The sequence below is a fragment of the Echeneis naucrates genome, chromosome 16, assembly GCF_900963305.1.
Source record: "Echeneis naucrates chromosome 16, fEcheNa1.1, whole genome shotgun sequence".
In the NCBI taxonomy this organism is placed as follows: Eukaryota; Metazoa; Chordata; class Actinopteri; order Carangiformes; family Echeneidae; genus Echeneis; species Echeneis naucrates.
This window is the reverse complement of record NC_042526.1, coordinates 20958265-20982144: the sequence shown is the minus strand read 5'-3', so window position 1 is coordinate 20982144 and position 23880 is coordinate 20958265. Positions and strand designations below refer to the sequence as shown.

The window sequence follows — 23880 nt, the reverse complement described above, 5'->3', positions numbered from 1 at the left end:
TACACCGAAAGCTTCCTGACAACAACATCCTCTGATAGTCTGATTCATCCCAACAAACTTTCATCATGAACATTCAACATTATAATGTTTCAAATGGTTAAAACTTCATTTTAGATCTTGACTTGAAGCAACAGCTAACACTTGTTTGCATATAGAGTGAGGAAGTGAGATCTGATCACAAGTTGTCACTGGAGACACATTTTAAAGTGGATGTGAACAGATGTACTTAGACCTGAGAGCTTGTGCTCAGATCACTAAAGACACATGATAATGCAGATTGAAATGCACACACGCAGACACACATATGCACACAGACTCACACACACGCACACACAGACAAGTTTTCATTTATTCTGACCTGTCCAATCATTCATATGTTTTATACAGCTGGCTGAGGAAGCAGATGTATTCGGTCAATCAGACCAAAACAAACAGGTAATGTACAAATAAATCATATGGTAACTTTGACAGAAGATAGTCAGTTTTATGTGTTATGCCAGATAAATGTCTTGATTATATGTAAATCACTGCAGAAAAAAATAGTATTTTCGAAACTGATCAAGTTACGTATCAGAGAAAACTTTTCCTCATGTCCTTATATGTATCGCATTTATATAAACTAAATATCATGGTATTGTCAGAATGATGTCTGTAGCTATGTGACTACGTGATTAGTGCCCTTTTGCTTCCCCCCTAGCATCTCCATTAAGGAACTGAAGACTCTCCTTCCTTTGGTCAACTACAAGGCTCCTAGCTCTCGAGCTCTTAAAGATAAATTCCTGGTACTCTTCTTGCCATGTCTTAACAACCACTATGTGATAAACCTCATCAATTAATTCAAAATGTTAAATATCTTAGAAACTATTTATTGATTCCATTAAGCATCCTGCATAATTTCTCTCATATCTGAAGTGAATTGATGTGAACTTGACAAAACCATAAATTGTAGTCTCAATCAGGACTTCTGTGTTGTTTTCATAGGAAGTGGGAGCAAAGAAAGATCGCCTGGACTTTGAGCAATTTCATAAATTGTACAACCTTATAATGTTTGAACAGAATGAGGTTAGTCTGAATTAAACACAGCAAATACATGTGCAATTCTGTGAATATACCCATCCAGCATTTTATTCATGCAATTTTTTTAACCATAGATTCTGGACGAGTTCAAAAAGGAGTCGTGTGCATTTATTCTGGGGTGAGCCTCGGTTTACCTTACCTTATCTTAAGGAAACACTGTTCTAAACAAACCTTGGTGTGAAAGGGTGGCGTATCGTATGCCAATGTAGTTCAACTGTGTTTTTTTCTTTTCCATTTTACAGTAACACAGATAAACCAGATGCCTCAGCAGTTCTGCTCCATGACTTCCAAAGATTCCTAATTTTCCAGCAAAAGGTGACGCAAGCTTCAGTGTTTGATTAGTACAACAGACAACAAAGGTGTTGTTTTTACTTGACATGTATGCCTGACTGTTTTATTTGTTCCTGCGAGCTGCGAGCAACTATTTATTCATTCACTTTACCAGTAATAGAATGTGTCTTTTCTTTGACATAAAATGGGATGACATCTGCCAAATGCCATATTTTCTTGCTCATATTCAACCACCACCAAACATGTCCTTTTCATACTGTTGTAAAATTTAACTGACTGTACATTGAAAACTGTAACTAAACTTGTTTATTTCAGATGTTTAGATGTTTCTGACTCATTATGCAAGAAACACATTTCATACAAATTATAACTAACTTGATTATGAAATATCAAGTAAACAGAGCCCTCAGGTACTTGAACTGTGGGGTTGAAGATGATGTCAGAAATGATAACTTGAATGAAAACTTCTGTCGAATACAACTTCAGACGTTAAAACTAATGTCTGAAAGAGGAAAATATAGGCTGTCATAACTTGATAGTAACATAACATGCATTTTTTTAATCTCCTTTCCTACTGAATAGTTTACGTGACAACAAATTTCATTCTATTCCTAACTTACTTGCCCCTATAAATCATTTATTACTGTCTTAACTTTGCCCCAATTTAAGATGCAATGTTCCAAAAGTAGAGAACTGCATAGTCAGATTGAATAAAAAGAAAACCGTTTCTCTGATCACTGTTGTGATTTTGAAAGAGAGAAATTATGTATTTTATTGCCTAAATTTCTCTTTGAAGGAAACATGGATATTGTCTTTTCACTACTGACATCTGTAATTCAGAATAGAATAAAATAATGCAAGATTATTCAAGTGCTTTGGTTGTTGGTTGCCATCCACTGTTCATTTACTCACACATTTGCTTTGTACTTCTTTTTGATGTCCCTTGTCCCCTAGGAATCCTGGGCCAATGATTTGAACCTGGTCAGAGAATTGATGACCACCTTCATTGATGACACCATGAGAAAAACCAATGACCCTGAGTTCACCGTCAGCGAAGTACTCTCTTCCCTGTCTGTAGGAGACTGTAATAGAGGCCCCTGCATGAAAGTCTTTTCTTTTAGAAAGTCTTTTCATTAGCTGGTTATGATTTGGCATCAGTTCAGCCAGTGGAGAATATCATTGAATTGATGTTTGGGACCATCTTCAACCCCCCACTCTGCTTTGTGTAGGATCTGGTGGGATCTAGCAGGCAATTAGTTATTTGTAGGAGTTGAGTTCCGTTTGCTGTATGACACACACAATGAGGGACTGTGTTAATTCTCAATCCTCTCTTCTCCTCTAGTTCCTGAGCTTCTTGTTCTCCAAGGAGAACTCTGTGTGGGATGACAAGTTTTCAGAGATCAGCAACTTGGACATGAACAACCCTCTGTCTCATTACTGGATCAGCTCCTCGCACAACACGTCAGTAGAACTAGTAATGACAGAACTATACAACTATTATAGAAATTTGTAAATCATACTTTAGGTGGATGACACTTGTAACTGTTTCATTTAAATGATGACCTAATTTAAATTTTTAATTGGTGTAGAAAATGCACACCAAGCCTACACAAGCAAACATGAAATAGGTCAGCTTTGGGTCGTTATGCTGGAATTGTTTTGCTTGTGTTTCAAATTTGTGATGTGTAAAAGTTTATGGTGCAAGATTTGTTGGAACTCCAGAATACTAACTCTAGATGACCTTGCCATGATTATTAAAGTAAAGCCAAAAGTTCTTCATTCTCTAAATTATATCCTGCATGCTTTCTGTTGTGTGTGATCTTTCACAGTTACTTGACAGGTGATCAACTTCGCAGTGAGTCGTCCACTGAGGCATATGTGCGATGTCTGCGCCTGGGATGTCGCTGTGTCGAATGTCAGTATAAAAACTTTGGCTTTGAGCGTGGATGCTTTTATTTGGTTTTGTGATACTTTGGGGTCTCTAACACTTGGTTTAATTACTAACCAAATCACTGACCTTGTTTTTCAGTGACTGGCCACATACATGTAGTGGTTGTAATCTATAGCTAATTTGTACAAGTAGTTCATCTGAACTTTTTCTAGTGGACTGCTGGGAGGGGCCTGGGGAGCCCATCATCTACCATGGCTGGACCAGAACCACCAAGATCAAGTTTGAAGATGTTGTCAAATCCATAAATGAGCATGCCTTCGTCACCTCAGAGTAAGTGTTAGGAAAATGCTCACTCCCTGAGCAGCGCACTCACTCAATTGCATTTTCAGTAGATGAGAACGTTTTCAAGTTTTTTAGGATTGCAGTTTAAATATCAAAATAGCATATCAAATGAAATGTATTTACATAGTGCATCAAAGCACTGTACATATAGAACAGGTCTATACCAAACTCTTTATTGTGTTGTTAAAGAGACCCAAAACATCCATAGACACATCTAGAGTCTATCCATCCATTCATCTTCAACTACTTAACCGGAGTTGGGTCATGGGAGTAACAGCTTTAGCAAGGAGCCACAACCTCCCCAGCGACCTCGCCAACTCTGGCTGGGAGATCCAGAGGCACTCCCAGGCCAGTGAGGAGATATAATCTCTCCACCTGGTCCTGGGTCTGCACCAAGATCGCCTCCCAATTGGACATGTCAGGAGAACCTCCCAAGGGAGGCACCCTGGTGGGATCCTGGAGGGAACACACAGCCCTCGCTTTGGGATAGGGACTGGATGGCCCTAAAAATTGACCACACCCACAAACTTGCAACCATCCATCCATCTTCAACCACTTTTTACATTTACGGGTCATGGAGGGTGCTGGACCCAATCCCAGCTCACTCTGGGTGAGGGCAGGGTCACCCTGGACAGGTCACCAGTCCATCACAGGGCCAACATACAGAGACACACAGAGACCAATAACCACTCACACTTAGAACTACGAGCAAGTTCACTTTGAAAAAGTTGGAACATGGTGTTTCAATATTGATACACCAATATTTCTGAGATTTTTTTTTTTGTGGATGAAAGAAGAGCTCATTATAAACCCCCATGTACTTCTTCTGAAAGACATCTTGAGTCCCTCTGTTTCTTGCAGATTCCCAGTGATTCTGTCCATAGAGGAGCATTGCCCTATAGAGCAGCAGCGACAGATGGCACGCATCTTCAAGGAAGTGTTTGGAAATAAACTGCTGACTGAACCAGTGGAACAGATGGCTGAGCAGCTACCATCACCTACACAGCTGAAGGGCAAGATCATACTCAAGGTACTTTCTATCTCTCTATGGTGGAATCTGTAAATCACTGACAAAATGTAGCCATTTGTAATGAGAACACACACACATCACTACAGCTTTGCTCTTCTTGTCCTTGTGCAGCACAAGAAGCTCAGTGTGGAGGGAGGAGGGATCACTAAAGACTTGAGGAAGGGGCAGAAACAGGGAGACCTGGAAATTTGGGACCCTGTGGACAAGGTACTGTCAAAGGGATCAAATGGGTAAAACAAGGTATGCAAAACTCCTTTCACACCAGGAACGCCTAAAGGAAGACCAACTGATTCAGGGTTCAGATCAGTCTGGTTATCCACTAACTTGACGAGAGTGTTTCAACTCAAATTAAAATAAAATGTATTTATAGAAAGCCTAATCATCAATAAAGTTACTTTAAGTCACTTTACACATAGAGCAGGTCTAGACCAAACTCTTTATAGAGTTATTTAAAGAGACCCAAAAACTCCCTCCATGAGCAAACTCTTGATGACAGTGGGAAAAACTTAATTTCTCATTCCCCAGCAGTCTAGGTCTAGAGCATGAAAAAAGAGCAATTAAACGTTGACTTTTAGTTATAGGCTTTGTCAAAAAGGAAGGTTTTCAGCCTTATCTCAAGAATAGAGTGAGAGTCTGTCCCGCCAAACTGATAGTTGGTTCCATAGAGGAGGAGCCTGACAGCTGAAAGATCTGCCTCTCAATTTACTCTTGGTGACTGTATGAACCACAGGTAAACCTACATCCAGAGAGCAAAGTGACCCACTGGGACAGTAAGGAACTATGAGCTCTCTAGGAGGTGATTGAGGTTGGTGATTAAAAGTTTTGTATGTTTGTAGGATTTTAAATTCTATTTTGAATTTGACTGGGAGCCAATAAAGAGAAGGTAGCACAGAAGAAATATTTTTCTAGTCACTGTTAATACTCATGCAGTAGTATTTTGAATCAACTGTCTACTCTAGAGGTAACAAATGCATGGACAAGATTTTCTTCTTCACTTGAGATGGGATGTATCTGTATTTTTACAATATTGAACAAATTAAAGAAGCCTGTTCCAGAGACTTGTTTCATGTTTCATATAACACTGCGGTTATCAAAGTGTGGGGCATGCCCCACTGCGAGGGAGTAGAGACCCTGGAACCAAAAGGGGAAAATCATTAATGTCAGCATGTTAACTGCAGCAGAACAATAAAAAAACTTTGACCCAGAGGGGCAGCAATGTGGGCTATAACATCACAAAATTTATACATTGCTAACACAGACCAAAAAGTTGGAGAAATGTAGAACATCATGCTACTTCTTACTGAGCTAATTTATGCTACAAATGCAACAAGGCTCAGTTTGATTTTATAGGAGGTTGATCCTGGCTGTTGTTACACTCTACACACTATTTATGGTGAAGTCTTATGAGGCAAGAATGTCTCAGCTGTGTCAACTCTCAGATGGGGTTGTGTTTCATCTCAATCTGATTTGTATTTCTGGGGCACAGCAGCATTGTTTATGAATCAAGTGAAAAATTCCACAATTGAAATTGCTGCATTTTTTACATCTTACAACATCTCTGTCTCAGTGCTGGAACAAGCACTACTGTGTGATCCGTGACGACAAGCTGTACTACGCAGAGGAGGATGAGGACCAGGAGGAAGATATCAAGAAGGTAAAAGATTTTTAAAAGCTACCATAGAATTGGATATAACTTATGGATTAAATCAATTTGTAAGTGGTTCCTCGTGAAAAATCTGATGTCCACAGCTCATGTAATTAAGAAAAGACCAATATATATATATATGAATAATAATGTAATAAAGATAAGATTTAGGGATTTTGATGAATGACCACTGATAATGATAAGAAATTATAAGGAACCCTTCTGATAAAAAGATGTCCTGAAACAAAAATGCATTTTTCAGTGAGCATTTTTCTTGTCTTTGTCAGAATCAGGACTTACACTGTTCAGAGCCATGGTTTCACAGCTGCACGAAGGAAGGCAGGCTGATGGCTGAGCGATTGATCTATGATTACTGTGCTGACACTGGAGGAAGAGATGGTACCTTTTTGGTCCGTGAAAGTGCCACTTATGTGACAGACTACACCCTTTCTTTCTGGTACAAAATTTAATTTTCTAATCTAATGGTCAAATCTATAAACCTGAATTGTTTTCATATTTCTCTGCCATATTATGAGGTCAACCATGCTAATGCATGGAAACATTTCTGTGGACATTAAATAAATTAAAAATACATTTTATGTTTGTCACCTTATGCATATATTTCAGGCGCAGTGGGAGGGTCCAGCACTGTCGTATTCGCTCTGGTTCAGAAGAGGGGCACACATACTATTACTTGACGCCAAACCTGCACTTCCCCACTGTGTACTCCCTGATCCAGCACTACAGAGAAAACTCACTGCGATGCCAGGATTTTGAGCTGCGCCTCACTGATGCCATGCCACAACCCAACCCACATCTACAAAAAGGGTTTGTCATATATGGATATTATAATATATAATTAATGCAATAAAGCTTAATTTTGATTTTAATGGTCTGGTGCAGTCTAAGACAGACAATAACTTCTGATACACAAATGTTTGATACTGCCACCCTTTCTTAGGCATTATCATCTTCAAATCAGTAATAAAAAACTTTTTTGATTCTTGAATCCTAAATAAATTCACCAGAAATGAGAAGGTAATGTAACAGTGCGCATGCAATAATTTAAATTAATGTCTACCTGTTCTACAGAAGTCTTTTCTCATGGAAAGTTAGTAATGGAATAGAAAGTAGAAATGTTCTCATGTTCATTTACTCTACCATTGCAGTCTATTTTAGTCTTGCATGTTCGTAGCTATTTCTTAAGGTATATAACAGCTTTAGAAAATCAGGAGTTGAGTATTTATTGCCATTTTTTCATATCATAGAGTTCCATATAAGAATTTTGTGAATTCTAACTATTAAAAAAGGCTAACAGGTAAAGGAAGAGAACAGGAGGTGCTTTCTGGTTTAACACACTTGTCCATGCATTTTCTTGTCCAAATCAATTAACTGTCTAATAAGACTGGCTTTCCAGGGATATTCTGTGGAAGTTGCTGCAGGAGTATGGTGTGAGGGGGTCACTTTTGAGGGCCATTAGATCCCTAAATGCTCAAAGCCAGAGCTGTGTGCAGATACTTGGCAGTAGGTTAGACTTGTTTCTGGTAGGTGTTTGCCTAGGTCAGGACTGTGCCTTGTTTCCAATTCTGTTCATAGACAGAATTTCGAGGCGCAGCTGTAGTGAGGTGGGGCTGCAGGTAATGAGGGAATGAGTTCTTGCCCCAAGAGAAGGAGTTCCAGTGTCTTGGTGTCTCATTCACAAGTGAGGGAAAATTGGTTCTTAAGATTGACTAGAAAATCTGAGAAGCTGTTATGAAAAAGGAAGCTGAGGCAGAAGGCAAAGATCTCGAGCTACAGGTCAATTTTTGTTCCTACCCACACCTTCACCTTCTTGATGATGTGATGATGATGTTCGGACTTTTAAAATTTAACCCTCCGAAAAGGCTTGACGGGAAGCACACAGATGTTACAACTCGTGTTTGTCCTTCTTCTTCTTTTATTTTATAACAAATGACCACAGGAGACCACAGGCCATAAACCTGAAAAAATCAAATCACATGCAAAAGGTCACATATAATGATATCAATGAAACTGTAACTTTGAAATAGCTATCTTCATTGTTTTCAATAAACTTAAAGTCCTTTAAGTATATAGGCAAATAAATGTCTTTTTATAAATGAAAGTATTGCCAGGTTACATAAACCACACCAGACCCAAATGACAAAATAATATTGTAATTAGCTATAATCAATGACAGATAATGTTCATGGGAGCTAGTGGAAATGCTAACAAGAGCTGGTGGCGCTAGCCGAATGCTAAACATAAATGCTAAACAACATTCTTATAAGAGGATGACTGCCAAACATCAACTTAACACATGTATTTGCACATTAATCATATTTCCCAGTTAGCTGCAACTACTTACCAATGGGCTGTATGCTTCTGCCTAAGATTTTAATATAAGCTATGGCTGCGATCAAAGCAAAACAGGAAGCTGCACAGACTTGAATATAGCTTTTCAAAATAAAAAAAAGAGGCACAAAACCCTTAAACAAATGATTCAGACCCACAAATAATAATAAAATAATTTGAGCAACAAAAGACTTGACAAATGAACAAGATCATGGATACAAGTGGCAGACATTGGTTTTCTCAGTGAAGTGGCTGTAGTCTCCCTTAGAGATAGGGCGTTCAGTCATGTGGGAGAGACTTGCAGTAGAGGCGCTGCTCCTCTGTGTGGAAATTGGTCAGTTGAGGTAGCTCAGGTATCTGATGCCACCAGGGCGCCTCCTTAAGAAGGTGCTCATGGCATGTCCAACTGGGAGGGACTAGGTGGAGAGATTATGCCCCAATCCCAATGTTCCCCCTACTCACTACCCTAAACCCTCGACCACTACCCCTTCACCCTCAAAAGGAAGCCACATGGGACAGGGCTTTGAAATCTTCTCTAAGAATTGGGACACCACTTGCTACGTTACTGGGTAGTTTACGTTTGGGCATGCAAGCGACTGCATAGTCCCAGCAGCAACATGGAGGCTACAGTTGCAATTGTTTTTTTTAGCGTTCGTCATGCTTCAGTTGATAAATATGCCAAGAGGTACATTAAAAAGAATACATCATCGACATCTTTTGTCTCTTGTGAAATTTTTTGTGGTTTTTCTTCTTCGAGTTCTCCACATTCTCTTGCTCTCTGGGGTTCACCATTGTTGTTTGATTCAGTATGCAAATGATGACAAAGCATTCTGGGAAATCTTTACTGGCCCTTCCTCAGGAAGTCAGCATCTGAAAGCCCTCAATCTGAAGGACTAGCTTCATACCCCTACCCCTCATTATGTCCACTACCCCTACATGAAAAAAGGAATTGGGACACAACTGCCCTCACAGGGATGCGCAAAATTTAGGGATAGGTCTAAAAAGTAGGGGTAGCGGGTGTATTGGGACTGGCCTTACATCTCCGTACTGGCCTGGGAGCACCTCAGGATCCTCCAGTCAGAGTTAGGACATCTGGGGCTCCCTGCTCAAGCTGCTACCACCGTGTCCCGACCTGGAAATAAGCGGTTGAGGATGGATGAATGGCCTTACTTGAAGTGTTTGTCATAGTCATAATGTTTAGAATCAATTCCTTTAGACTATAAAACTTTCATTTGGGAAAGATTCACGTATGCAACCTACACTCACTTTAACCACACATGGCTTCTATATTTTACTTTCAATGACATGCATGCATGCATACCCTATCTTTGTACTGTCTGTCTTTGATTTACTTAGAAGAGCAACCATTGCATGACAGATGCATTGACATATGAATGAATGCTGTATATATTCTGGCTAACCAGCCTCATGTTTTGCAGGTGGTTCTACAGTAATCTGAGCAGAGGTCAGGCTGAGGATTACCTGCTAAGGATTCCAAGAGATGGAGCGTTCCTCATTCGTCAGAGAGAAGGAGAACCAGACTCCTTCGCCATCACGTTCAGGTACAAAGATGCTTTTCTGACTTTATTCTGTTTACCTGATCTTTTTCTTGTAATCAAACCCCCTGTCTTTCAGAGGTGATGGTAAAGTGAAACACTGCCGGATCCAGAAGGAGGGCAGCATGTATCTGTTGGGCACTACTACAGAATTTGAGAGTCTGGTGGAGTTGGTCAACTACTTCAGGAAGAAGCCATTATATCGCAAGATCAAGCTGCGTTATCCAGTCACTCCTGAGCTGGTGGACCGCTTCAGCACAGTGAGTTATTGTAGGAGATGTAGAAGGGAAATACCAAAGAAAATGTCCAATATCGTTAAAAGTAACATGTCCATGTCTTTAATTATAAAGTAGTTCTAGTTTCTATCTGTCTGCTATCTAATAGTTCAACCCATTGACTAAATGCAGCCTACATCCAAAAACTGAGCCTCAAAACAAGCTGTGAGGATTTAGTTAAATTTTTGATGTCACAACAAAATAGTCATTATCTTCAGCTATGCCCCCAGTTTGGTCTAACTGGTCCAACCTTACAGAACTAACATGATAATTATTGTAAATACCATATATAAAGAGCTCTGCTGAAAATTTAGAAAAGAAATTCACAATATCTACCTCTGTGTTTGCTGTCAGTCTCACTCCTGGCTTCAGCCTTATATGGCTTTCCGTAACAGGATGTGAATACACCTCCTGTCCTACATTCCTGTCTCTTCACTTTCTGTAACTGATCCCAGCATATCATCTGGGAATCATGAATGTCTGTACAGCCCTTTCTGCCTGATAGTGATATATTTGCTTCTCTTACATCTGTGCTTCTGTTTTGTTTTTTTTTTAGATCATAAAAACGTGTACTTTTCTGTTTTCATATCTGTTGTATTTATTAAAAATAGCCATCAAAGCATCATACAATTGCTTTATATTTTGAAAATAATTTTAACTACAGCATTTCTTTTGACTTGAACCTAATAGTGCACTGTCCCTCATAGGAGAAAGACTGTGCCTCTCTCTACGAGATGAAGACATATGTGGAACCAAATGAGATTGAGCCTTCACTGGTACACATCACTACATCACTGATCACTGCCTGTTGTTTATCTTGTCATTTGATAAAGACATTCAAGATTGTGGTTATTTGTCTCTTTTAGCCTCAAAGTACAGTCAGAGCTTTATATAGGTTCCAGGCAACAATGCAAGATGAGCTCAGCTTTAGTAAAGGAGCTTTGATACACAATGTAACAAAGGGGAGCAATGGATGGTGAGTCCACACACGCACACACACACACACACACACACACACACACACACACACACACACACACACACACACACATACATATACACACAAACAAACATATATCATGACATAATGTATTTCCTGGCCTTAACCTTAACTGCCGCAACTAACTACGCTAAAACTTAAACCAAGTCTTAAGACCCTTAACAGCTCTTAACAGCCCTAAATCTATGGGGTCCTATATTTTGGTTCTTTCAAAGTTCTGACAATTAAATTTTTCTCCCAGTTTTTGGACCACATGAATATAGACAAACAAAAGAGTCCTTTCAATATTTTATGTCACTGCATGACCCTTCATCGTCTTTACCTGTGTTAACTCGTAAATAAAAATTACTAAAAAACTGATTGTTCTTAACAGTGTTGTACTTACTACAGGTGGAAAGGTGACCATGGTGGAAAGGTGCAGCTGTTTTTTCCATCAAACTATGTAGAGGAATTGTCCAACAGCGCCCAACCTGACAACAAAGGACAGGTGAACATTGGAGCTTAGGACACAGTTCAACAGGACATCAATCAGCATTACAACTGACTAAAGATAATGTTTTCTTCTAATGTATCTTTAAGGACATGGAAGATAATCCACTAGGTGAACTATGCAAGGGTGTTGTTGATATTTCCAAGTGCAACATCCAAAACTGTGAGTACAAGAGAGACTTGTTTTTTTTTTTTTTTTTTTTTTTAATTATGGTCCCATTTAAGAGGAAAATAGGTGATAAAGCAGAATATTAGGGCATGGCTACCATATGACAGAAAGTGCCACCCTAGCAATCTGCGATTTAGTTTCATGAAGGTAGTGGTAACATTATATTTTTGTTTTGAGGATTTGGTTTTAAGCAAAGAAGATTTTGCAAAATTTAATATTTCCAGTTGTTTGACCAACCGGCCGTCGTGGCAGATAACTACAACAAAATAAAATGATAACCCTAACCCTAACCAGCATAAAAACTGTGGCATTCTATAAATAAATAAATAGAATAATAAACATGAATCCTGCGGTGGCCAAGAGGTGCAAACCAACATTACAAAATCTGAAACACTTTTACAAACGGCAATACAAATTTACAAGTCCCGAAACAAACTGGAAATGAAATGTCTCAAATTCTTCTTCTTCCTCAAGGTTTTAAGGCAGCTGGCTTCCTGTTAGTTGCATTAATGTCACCTACTGGAAGTAATTATATCTATTACTTAAATTCTGAACAATCCTGTTTTTAAGAGAAAGTCAAATAAATATCTCCAGCCTTCCCCTTGCTCACCACACTCAAGAATACTTGAGTAGACCAAAGACCTGTCCCTATCAGTCCAATTTTTCCCATCCCGGTCATCATGTTCTGTCTTTCCTGGACATTCTCCTGCAATTAATAATGGCATGCTCTATTGTTTTACCTTCAGACGATAAACAAACAAAAAAAAAAATCATATATCACAACAAACATAAACATTAAAACATTGAATTGCTAGTACAAAAAAATCAGACAGTACAACTATACATAAGATGGATACAGTACAATAAGTGGACAGTGGTTCACCACACTTGACTTGCTACTGTTTGTTCAACAACCCCAACCCCTGGTATGTATGATTTCCCGTACCTGTTCACCCTCCGACGGGGAACCCTGAACCTCCTCCCAGAGGGCAACATCCGATACTTTGCATGTAGTACATGGTGGGGGTCGGATACAGTCTTGTTAGCTTGTCTGAGATTAGCCTGTTCATAAATGGACCGCAGGGATGGGCACTCCCTCAACCATATGATCTTCCATGCAGTGTGCATCAGTTGAATAAGTTTGGACCTGAGCTGAACAGAAAGGTTACCAAACCAAGTATTGATGCCATATCTGATGAGGCTCTCAACGACTGCCCAGAACACTATCATAAACTTCTGGTCAACTCCATGACCTCTGAGCCGGCGCAGGAAATGCAGCCACTGTTGGAGCCTGCTACATATGTTGTCTACATGGGTGCTCCAGGTTAGTGCACTGTCAATTCAAACCCCCAGATATTTATATGACATGACCTGTGTCAAGGGGTCAAACACCATCTCCTATGTCTTTTTAGTGTTCACCACTAGGTGGCTCTTGTCACACAATGTGAGAAACCTGTCTGCTTCACAAAAGTAGTCAGCTATATCGCTGTTCTTTCTCAGTAGGGCTAAGATGGCTGTGTCGTCTGAGAATTTGATGATGCGATAGTTAGGACTGGAGCTTCTGCACTTGTTGGTGTATGGAGTGAAGAGCACAGGTGAGCTAATGCACACCTGGGGTGCTCTTGTGCTCACCGTTCTGGGTTCTGAAAGGGTACCATTTACATTTACACTCAGAATATTTAGTGTACCCTTGGGTAAATGCAGCATTGAGTGAGTTCTCTCATGAGAGTGACGACAGTACTTACGCTAAAAGAACAAAGTGGACGGCCCCAAGATAAAAAGCAAGATAAGTTAAAACATCAGTAGACAAAAAGGGCCTGAAAAAAATGTCAAACTAGCCAAATGATAAAGATGTGCCATTCATAAAACAAGATGAAAGAAACAGTACAAGGAATAAATACATTAGTTAAGTTGCAATTTTCTGTCATTTGTTTATAAGTATGGATGGCCACTGGTACAAAGCTGTTTTTGTAACGTCTGGTTTTACAAGCAGGTACTATGACCCTCCGACCTGATGGGAGCAGGTGAAACTCACCATTAAGAGGGTGGGAGTCATCTCTTACAAGTTAGCTATCCTCTGTAGCTGTTTAGTGTAAAGGGATTCTAGATGAAGCTGACTCTCCAATCATCTTGCTCGACCAATTCACGATTTGGTTTAAACTGTTTTTGTTTTTTAAGGACACGTTTACAAACCATGAAAAAAAAAACAGAAAGATAAAACTGATTCCATAAAGCATGATAAAACAAGGTCAACATGGTGCTGTCAATGTTAAAAGTGGAGTTTTCTCAAACAAAACAGGCGCTGGCGCCTTTTTTTGTAAACAGCTTTGTGGTTTGCCTCAAAGTTCAGTTTGTTGTCGATAAGACTTACAAGATATTTGTATGTGTTGACACACTCCACTATCTGGCCTCTTAAAACTGTGGCATCTTGAATGGAAACCGTGTTTTTACGAAAACTCAATTACCATGTCTTTCATTTTGGAAATGAAAGATTTACTACACCAGTCCAGAAGATTATTAACAACTGGGCCATGGCTTGTGTCATTGTTGTTCAGCCGGCTGACAATAACTGTGTTGTCTGCATACTTTAAAATGGTTCTATCCTCTCTGCTGCTATGGCATGTTTGTATAGAGGATGAACAGGAGAGGTAACAACACACATCCTTGTGGGGATCGAGTGGAGGATGTAACCTGATCCTGATTACTTTTGTACAGAAGCACTACAAGGGCATTTTATTAGTTAACTGTAATAAACACCAATAGATTATGACTTGTTTGTTTATTTACTCATTTATTTGGCTCCGCCAACACAAATAGTTCCACAACTGGAAGGGAGACACGGCTGTTACCAGGCAACACATAAAACATTTCCTACGCATAAGCTTTCTACTCTGTCTGTGCATATTACTGCTTTGTACCATTTACATTTATCTGAATATTCCCTTTTATTGTGCAGCCACTGAAATATGTTGACAAAGGCTTTGGTGGCACGATGTGTGTTTCTGATGAGTTAACAGCTCGATCAGACAGTATGTTGCTATATCGTTTCCGGCTAGTAACTTTTTAGTGAGCTTTCAGACCTGTGAAACAAGTTTTTGTTTAAATCAAAATTGACATTGTAGTTTGTGTCTGTTTATATAAAGCATCACACCTGTGCCCACGGTTAATTGAATGCCTGTACAGTGGAGTGATAATGTCTGGAAACAATCCCAGTGCTGTTGTACTCTATCAGCACTCATGGAATATCTCTTGTCCAATCAAATTACTTGGTTGGAACTAACTGTTGTGTAGACTAATTTTAATGGGACACTTTATATCATTGGAAAACATCCAACTGCTGTGTGTGATATTTGTCAACAAGCTGAAAAAATAGAGCATGGTATTATTAATTATAGGAGATGTGTCCAGGACACATGAACATGACAGGAATAGGAAAATTTGGACTCATAGGGACAGGTTTGGGGCTCAAGTATTCTTGAGTGTGGTGAGAGAGGGCAAGGCTGGAGATATTTATTTTAATTTCTCTTAAGAACAGGATTGTTAAGAATTTAAGTAAGTAACTTAAGTAGTTGGCATTAATGCAATTAACAGGAAGCCAACTGTCTTAAAACCTTGAAGAAGAAGAAGTTGGGGCATTCCCTTTCCGGTTAATTTCGGGACTTGTAAATTTGCCTCGGCTTTTGTAAAAGTGTTTCGTAATTTGTTAATTTGTTTTCTGAAAGGTTCATTTGTCTCAAGCTTTGTAAAAGTGTTTCAGATTTGGTAATGTTGGTTTGCACTTCTCGGCCACCGTGGAATCCACTGTGTACTCTCATGCAACTTTATTAGCACCATTCTTGTAACATCATGCCAACAACATTAACATGAGTAACATCTTCTCTCCCCCTTAACACTCTATGGTCGCTAGGGATGCAGCGATTAACCGATTTTACTATAGAGCCTTTCATTGTATACAAACATTCCAAGCCCAGCGAGAATGCGCATGGATGTCGACTATCCTCCACCATTATTCGGATTATTTTCCGAATAATTTTGTTGTCCATGAATGACCGTGAGGAATAGCTCAAAAATGTACTTTTAGCCGGCGGCAATAGTCTTCCTGGCTCAGCTTCGTTAAAAGATTGGGTAGATGATGCTATTAAGTTAGCATTTAACTTAAATTTTACTTTCTCTTTCACTGTTCAACATAGCATAGCATCATCTGTTCTTTTAGCCTATTTAGCTTAATCCTCTTTGCTCAAACTCCTTGTCCATGATCATAGTTATATGAAAACATCTGCTGTAAGAATGATGAATGATTGACAATTGCCCAGTCAGAATCCAAGAAAGTCATTTTTTTTAAGAGAAACTTGACAGAAGCCAAAACAGCACAGATCTTTATTATTTATTGTGTGTTAAGTTAAATTAGACAATTAGACCATAGACCAATGGCTCTTAAAAATTTAGCTGTCCTGTTAGAGCTTATGCAAAGTGATGCTCTCCCATAGACTTTGGGAGAGTTCAGTGGTTTACTGGCCCCAAGCTGCGTGTGCATATTTCTGTGATGTTGCACTCGAAGGGGTTGATTAACCACGCTTTAAAACGTCACCGTTAATTTGATGCCAACACAGAGTTTTTCTGTTCTCACTCCCAAAAAAGAAAACCCCAAAAAACTGGCACTATGCCGGTACAATATTTTCGGCGCAACCTGCACGGAACGAAAACAAAATTACACCAGACGTGCAGCTGCTTACAGTGCCGTGCGTATCAATCACGATACACTACATTAGTTAAATAATGGTAGAGGAACCAAACAGCGAAGCTTTGTTTCCACCTAAGAAAAAAGTGAAGTCAGCAGTGTGGGAGTATTTCGGATACAGCAAGAATGACCAGAGAGTCATTCAAGATGACGGATCACCCATCTGCAAAACCTGCCAAAAAAAAGTTGCAGGTTCAAACACATCAAACTTGTTCAGCGTTTCTGGGATCATCATCCAGCCTATTTTCAATCTTAGAGTGTTATTTATGTTTAATAAAAGAAGCTATGCTGTTTAAGTCAAAAGCCCACTAGATATTTTTTTCCACCAAGTTTGCAAGTTCTCTATTGAGGTCTAAAAGAATTTTAGAAAGAATACACAACAGAAACAGAATAACAATAAAAAACAGCAATGAATAATAAATGAATTAAAACCTCTAAAAAATGCTCACGATTTTATGCATTAGTTCATTGGCAGTGTTCTGAAATTAATTATATATAATAATCATGATAATTGTGAAACCGCAATTATTCCTCATGTACATCTGGGCGGGCTGCACCAAACTCTTAAAGATTTCCAAATTAACATTATTTTATGTTGGGCAATGTTAACAATTTATATGTCAGATAGTAGTCGAGAAATAATCCCATAATTTCAGATCCTTGATGCCACCATATTTGAGAGATATGGCTAACTGAGCACTTATCTTTTCACATGTTAAAGCCATTTCTTCAGTAATCTCTAAACATCAAGAACTTGAACCCCAAATTTAGGAAGGGAGTCATTTTGGGTTCACGTATCAAATATGTGAATTGTGTATGCCTCTTCATAATCCCTGTGTTCTTTTCCTACTTTGTTGTTTTTAGTGAAGAATGGAAAAAATGGGAAGCCACATGTTTTGACCCTGCAGGATAAGGAGCAGGACAGTCTACAGTTTGACCTGGCTGCTGGCTCTGTGGAGGAGCTCTTCGAATGGTACCAGGTGGCCTGGGATATAACTCAGAGAGAGATGAGCAAACAGTACAATAGGGAACAAGAGGTTGGTATCTCACTGTAAGTGCTGTATTTTTCGCAGTATAAGGCGCACTTAAAATCCTTAAATTTTCTCAAAAATCCACAGTGTGCCTTATGTATGAATTCTTGTTATGCTTACTGACCTCGAACCAATTTTATGTGGTACACTGCGCTCAAAAATCTGTCAGGTAAGCGACGAAGCTGCTCCACTTGATGGATTGTCGGAGCATTCCTAGCTGACATAGGGATGTTGTATTAACGTTGGTCCTTGGTTGGATAAATAATTATAATAATTATAATAATTATGTAGTGCAAGTTTGACCTACCTGACTGTTTTTTTTCGCTTTATATATCATTTATCTTGCGCCTTATAACCCGGTGCGCCTTATGTATGAAAATAGACCCGTTCATTCATATTGCGTCTTATAATGCGGTGCGCCTTATGGTCCTCAAAATACGGTAATAGTATGTGTAGTGGAGGAAGAGATCTCTTAAATGATTTTAAACACACACATTGCCTAGTAAAGAAGTTTTTTCATTGACAGATTGTATTGTGTTTCTACATAGGCTACAAGCAGTCCATTGTTGTTTGTTGTGTTTAGAGTTCACACAAACTCTAAACACAGCAAATGACAGCATACTCCTAACCACAAAAGGTTGGTTTCTTGATGTTCTGTCAGCATTACTGTGCAAACAGGAAGTGACTTTTTTTTCCCAATGCCAGATGAGACAACAGGTTGAGGTGGAGAAGAAGGCTGAAGTTGCTATGGAGATGTCGGACCTTGTGGTCTACTGTCAGCCACGCAGCAAAGAAAAAGATCGTTTCGGTAAACACATGCATATATACATGTGAAACACTAAGACCTTCACCACACATTCCTGGAAAAAAGAGGCCCAGGGCTTCGTGCAAGGTTTTAGAAGAAGTTAGTTTTAGTCCAACTTTAAACCCATATATAATATGTTCTACTTGCTGTGTATGTATTTTCACTGCCTGACAAATGATCATTTAATGCTAAACCTAGTCTTGTCTTTGAAGCAGTTCATTAGCAAGATATAAACTTTGTCATTGAGCCGATGCAAATCTTGAGTAATGAAAGCAAAGTGAAAACACAGAATATATCTGCTGTTACATGTCACATTTCAATGGCCTGAGTGCAAATACTGTCTGAATTTCTATTAAGCTATAAACTGCACCTTAAAAAGTGTAAATCTTAATGGTAGTACTTGAGAGTATAGTAAATATTGTGGCCCAGTTTACTTCGACATTGGTTAATTTGGGACAGTAAAATACTAAAAATAGGCCATTTTCCTACATCCATCCATCAAATATATCGCTTATCCATCACAGTTAGGGTTGGAGTATACTTTGGACAGCTCACCAGACTATCATATGCTAAATGTGTAGAGAAAAACCATTCACACTCAAAGGTAATGTAGCCTCACCACTTAAACCAACTAAATATGGATGTTTATGGATTGTGGGAGTACCAGGAGAGAGCCAACGTAGGCATAGGGGCAACATACAAACTCCACAGCTACTTATTTTAACAAAGGTACAACCAAGTACCATTTTTAGTCTCACTTGCTGTACCAACTAATATGGCCTGAAACTTTATTGTTTCCTGACCTTGATTCTTCTTCTCTCTTTGTCTCCAGACAGTTACAGCTACAAAGAGATCCGATCTTTTGTGGAGAACAAGATACCAGGAAAGAGCCGCACCAAAGACTTCTTGCAGTACAACCGCAAGGCACTGAGTCGTATTTACCCAAAAGGGCAGCGTGTGGAGTCTTCCAACTATGACCCTTACCCATTGTGGGCTGTTGGCTGCCAAATGGTGGCTCTCAACTACCAGACTGCAGGTGCATGCTCGAGATCTATTTAATTTACATTTCTTCTGTTGTACTAGTTTGTTAGTTGTAACATCAAATAGGAAAAAAAGCTTTCACAATCAAAGGATTCACCATCAGAGGGTTACAGATCACAGTTTTGTTTTAAGTGTGACAAACATATTTGATCCTTGACAAAGATGTACTCAGTAGGAATAGATTTTAAATTACAGTGGAATGGAAATCTTATTCACTGTTGATTTGTCAGAACAGGAAAAGCACAAGTGTCCCAGTATCCATGTCAGTTAGTTCCCTGATATGCATTATACTAGGGCCCTGGAGGTGATTCACCTACTACGCCAGTAGTGCTGTTTCTACTATGAGAAGTCTGGTGTCTGCAGGAAGACAGTAATAAAAAATGCCTTTTGTCTCCATTTTGCAATTTATCTTAAAATTGATTCGTAGGAAACTGGACTTTTATTTGTCTATGAAAACGTTTGAAGACATTTCGCCTCTTATCCAAGGGGCTTCATCAGTCTACTTGTCCACACTAGTCTGACCAAGACAGTGGAGAAAGATCCAGATATTTAATCTCTGTGGGTGTGTTCAACAAAAGTACCTGTGAAAGTACTGGTTTCACTTGACCATTGTTGTGGTGGTGCTATTGCTTTCTGTCTTTGTCTTTCAGTTTTTATGTTTCTCTATGGTGTGTATGTAATGGCCTGTTGGTCTAAATTGTTTGCTGACTGCTCTCTTTGATCGTTATGAAAGCTGTTAAGGCGTTGCTGTTGCCCTCTTACAACTACAATATCCTTAACCAATCTTACATATGTGTTAAAAGAATAAACATAAATATTGTTATCAAAAACAATTAATTCCTTTCTTACCAGTTATTTGGAAAAATCAGTAAATTACTGTACACTAAATTAAGCTGCCAGCAGCCAGGTAGCTTATTTTAGCTTAAAGACGGAACTACAATTACAATATTTTCTATTTCCTTTCAAATCTGCTGTATATATATCTTTTGTGTGTGTGTATATGCATGCATGTATCTAAGTAACAGGTGTAGGTTAATAGTGAGCAGAGCCAGATGACTGCCAGAAAAACCCAAGAGGGATGGCTCGTTGACAGATAAGGCATTTTGACAATGCTAGGCCAAGAGAAAGTGCAGTTTCTGAGATGTAAAATTGAGAGAGTTGGAGACAGTGCAGTGCTGGTTTTATATCCAGACTGATGTAAATGCCAGCATCCATTCTGCTCAATGTTTGACTTCAGGTTTAGGATATCTCAACAGTGGCAAAATGAATCAGTTTTCAGTTGTGTGATATGACACAGAGATTCATGTGCTATTTAATGTGTCCATCTAGATAAATACACCCAGTTGAACAGTGCCCTCTTCAGTCTTAATGGATGTACGGGCTATGTGCTGCAACCAGAGCTCATGCGTGATGATACCTATGACCCTCACCAGGAGAAGAGGATCAAGTACAACATTGTAGTTAGGGTATGTCTATTCAAAAACCCAGACACTGCATGATAAATGGCTAACTAAGACTCTAACGCTGACTCATGACATTTGACATTTTAATGTGCAGTAGACTTAATTTCAAGTGGATAAAAATTATATTTTGCCTGTCAATTTATTTCATTCAAAAACTGAAATGTCCACTTTACAAAAGTATTCAGATTTTTAAATACCTTCATCTCAATCACCTGACTACGATTTGGATGGACATATCAGGAAGTCTGTATACTTTTGTAAAGAAGAGATTTTAGTTTTTAACTTTTAACACACATATTCTATCTCGAAAAACTGATGATTGTGTTGCACTTACTAGTATTATTATCATGAGATGGTTTAAGGCCATACACAAGTGCAGACCAAGTGATAACCCTAGCCCTATAAAATAAGTAAACACCCAATGAATGTCAGCACACTCATATTTTAATGGACTAAAAAGCAACTGTATTTCACCTCTGCAGGTGATTGCCGCCAGACATCTTCCTAAACCTGGCCGCAGCATTGCCAGTCCTTTTGTTGAGGTTGAGTTATGTGGGCACACAGAGGAGAAGTTCAAGACCACTGTCTATCGTAAGGAAAAGGGGGGTGGGGCATTAGACCTACATCATGGAGAGAAATGAGACCAAAGCAAGAGAGTCACATAATCAAATGCTTTGAAGGATGTCAAATATCTCAAGTTGAAAAAGGGCTACTTTTTTATGCCAACAGGTGATAATGGCCTAAACCCTGTATGGAAAGCCCCTGCAGAGCCTGTGGTATTCACTGTATACGAGCCTGAGCTAACCTTCCTGCGCTTTGTAGTTAACGAAGAGGACATGTTCTCAGACCCCAACTTCCTGGCTCAGGCCACATTTCCTGTCAAAGGCATCCGCTCAGGTAGGAAGTTACACATAAGCATAGAGACCCTTTAGTTAGTGAATAGCTGTTCACACTAAGTTGTTGCAGCAGGCAATAAGAACAAAATATTTACTATAGCCTTAGAACACTCTCTACCTACTCTCTGCACTCTACCTACCACCATTTAGAGTTTGTGCATGATCAGTAAGGTGAAATATTGCTTTGTCTGACATATGATTTGAAGACTTCCACTTAAGTGACATGAACTACTCACATAATGTCACCTACAGCTACATTAGTGTTTTGAATTAGATTTTTTTTTTGATCTACTAGAGTGTGAAAATCCCAAACCGGATTGTTGTAAGACAAAGTCAGAAAACCAATCTGGTTAAGTGCCAAATTGGTGGACACTGAGAAGATAAACCAACATAGTTTTTACAAAAACATTAGGTGTGGAGATCAGTGGCATCAGTAGTGAACAAAAAGTGTGGCTGAGTGTTAAGTGTGTGCATTTGCTGAAGGTGGCAAACATGTAAAACCAAAAAGAAGTAGGAAGTGTGGTGCCTTGTAGAAAGGGAGAGTGAGACAATGAGACTAGGCTGGTTAAACTCGGTGGAGACATTCACAGATGCCACCAAATTACTCTCACAATCCACCCTCACTGTCAGCTCCTGCAGGGCACAGTAAAGAAAAGGGAGGGGCTATAAAAGAAGCACTTAAATTTACCAGTTTGGTATGATTGTTTATAGATTTAGCAGAGTATCTTGAACATGTGACTCTTCAACAGGTTTTCGATCTGTACCTCTAAAGAATGGCTACAATGAAAACTTAGAGTTAGCCTCTCTACTGGTCTACATCTATGTGCAGCAAGCTGGGGTAAGGATGTGCACTTTCTCTCTCTCTCTCTCTCTCTCTTACACACACACACACAATTCAAATGAAGGTGTGGATATAAATACTGTATAACTTTATACAGTACTTGACTGTTGTCATTCAGAAAGCAGAGGAGGAACTATACTCATCATCAAGCCAGCTGAGGAAAAAGCAGGCTGAGGTCAACAGTGAGCCTTTCTTATATGACACTCACACCAACTTTCAGCGCTCCGCCGTCCCTCGACAACACAGCAACCTCTCAAGAGAATTCAGCACCAGTGAGAAACACAGGCATGCCTCAGTCTCAGAGGGCAGGTGGGGAAAACTAGGTGGTTACATGGAATGGAATCAAAGTTGCTTATTATATCCTATCTTTTTTGTGTCCCAGGTCAAAGGAAAAGAAGATAAACACCAGTAAGTTCTACTCCTGAGGATGCAGCAAACTCTCATCTGTCTACATCCTTCCTTTTTCAGTAGCCTATGGATCTCTGATCTGAATTCTCCAGCTGTGATGCAATTTTTAAACTCTCATACCAAAAAATTACAAGCATCTAATGTTCCATCAATAACATGATATTTATTTAAGGTGGAAATGTGATGTCAAAATGGAATTATTGAAGGATGTTAATATTATCCATGGGGTTCTTTGTCTTAATGCCTTTTGTGAAACGAGGGAAATTAATTATTACTGCTTAAATTGTTAATTTCCCCACAGAAAGCCAATGTGTTGCTTAACAATTGTGCCTACAGTCTGTAATCAAACTACAATTTGATTGCAGTGAAGCAACACTGATGCTTTAATGGTATTTATTTTGACTGAAGGATGAGTGTTTGCTGACTGTGATAACAGTTTATTAATCTGTCAGGAGCTTGAGCTGCAGTCATGTTTTTTGAGATTAATTTCAGATGTTAATGAATGTGAAAATTAATTAAAAAGTAATTTTGCTGTGCTAA

General features: G+C 39.1%; 1 protein-coding gene across 6 annotated transcripts in view; it reads left to right on the top strand.

Moving 5' to 3' along the window:
- Positions 1-23880, top strand: part of plcg2 (phospholipase C, gamma 2) — a 29880-nt gene extending 6000 nt beyond the window's left edge. Inside the window, exons 5-33 of one of the 6 annotated variants that reach the window (XM_029522019.1) lie at positions 388-435; positions 698-782; positions 982-1062; positions 1152-1195; positions 1320-1392; positions 2323-2442; positions 2711-2829; positions 3198-3283; positions 3472-3589; positions 4463-4631; positions 4743-4838; positions 6199-6285; positions 6564-6733; positions 6904-7104; positions 10068-10190; positions 10264-10444; positions 11167-11235; positions 11326-11435; positions 11850-11946; positions 12039-12111; positions 17720-17892; positions 18592-18694; positions 19524-19727; positions 21062-21198; positions 21678-21786; positions 21925-22092; positions 22841-22929; positions 23051-23204; positions 23315-23880. In XM_029522019.1, the coding sequence (XP_029377879.1) occupies positions 388-435; positions 698-782; positions 982-1062; positions 1152-1195; positions 1320-1392; positions 2323-2442; positions 2711-2829; positions 3198-3283; positions 3472-3589; positions 4463-4631; positions 4743-4838; positions 6199-6285; positions 6564-6733; positions 6904-7104; positions 10068-10190; positions 10264-10444; positions 11167-11235; positions 11326-11435; positions 11850-11946; positions 12039-12111; positions 17720-17892; positions 18592-18694; positions 19524-19727; positions 21062-21198; positions 21678-21786; positions 21925-22092; positions 22841-22929; positions 23051-23204; positions 23315-23334 (3307 nt within the window). In that variant the 3' untranslated portion in view covers positions 23335-23880. Of the gene's footprint in view, positions 1-387; positions 436-697; positions 783-981; positions 1063-1151; positions 1196-1319; positions 1393-2322; positions 2443-2710; positions 2830-3197; positions 3284-3471; positions 3590-4462; positions 4632-4742; positions 4839-6198; positions 6286-6563; positions 6734-6903; positions 7105-10067; positions 10191-10263; positions 10445-11166; positions 11236-11325; positions 11436-11849; positions 11947-12038; positions 12112-17719; positions 17893-18591; positions 18695-19523; positions 19728-21061; positions 21199-21677; positions 21787-21924; positions 22093-22840; positions 22930-23050; positions 23242-23314 lie in introns of all 6 variants that reach the window. The other 5 variants (XM_029522017.1, XM_029522015.1, XM_029522016.1 and 2 more) reach the window with 5 other exon arrangements.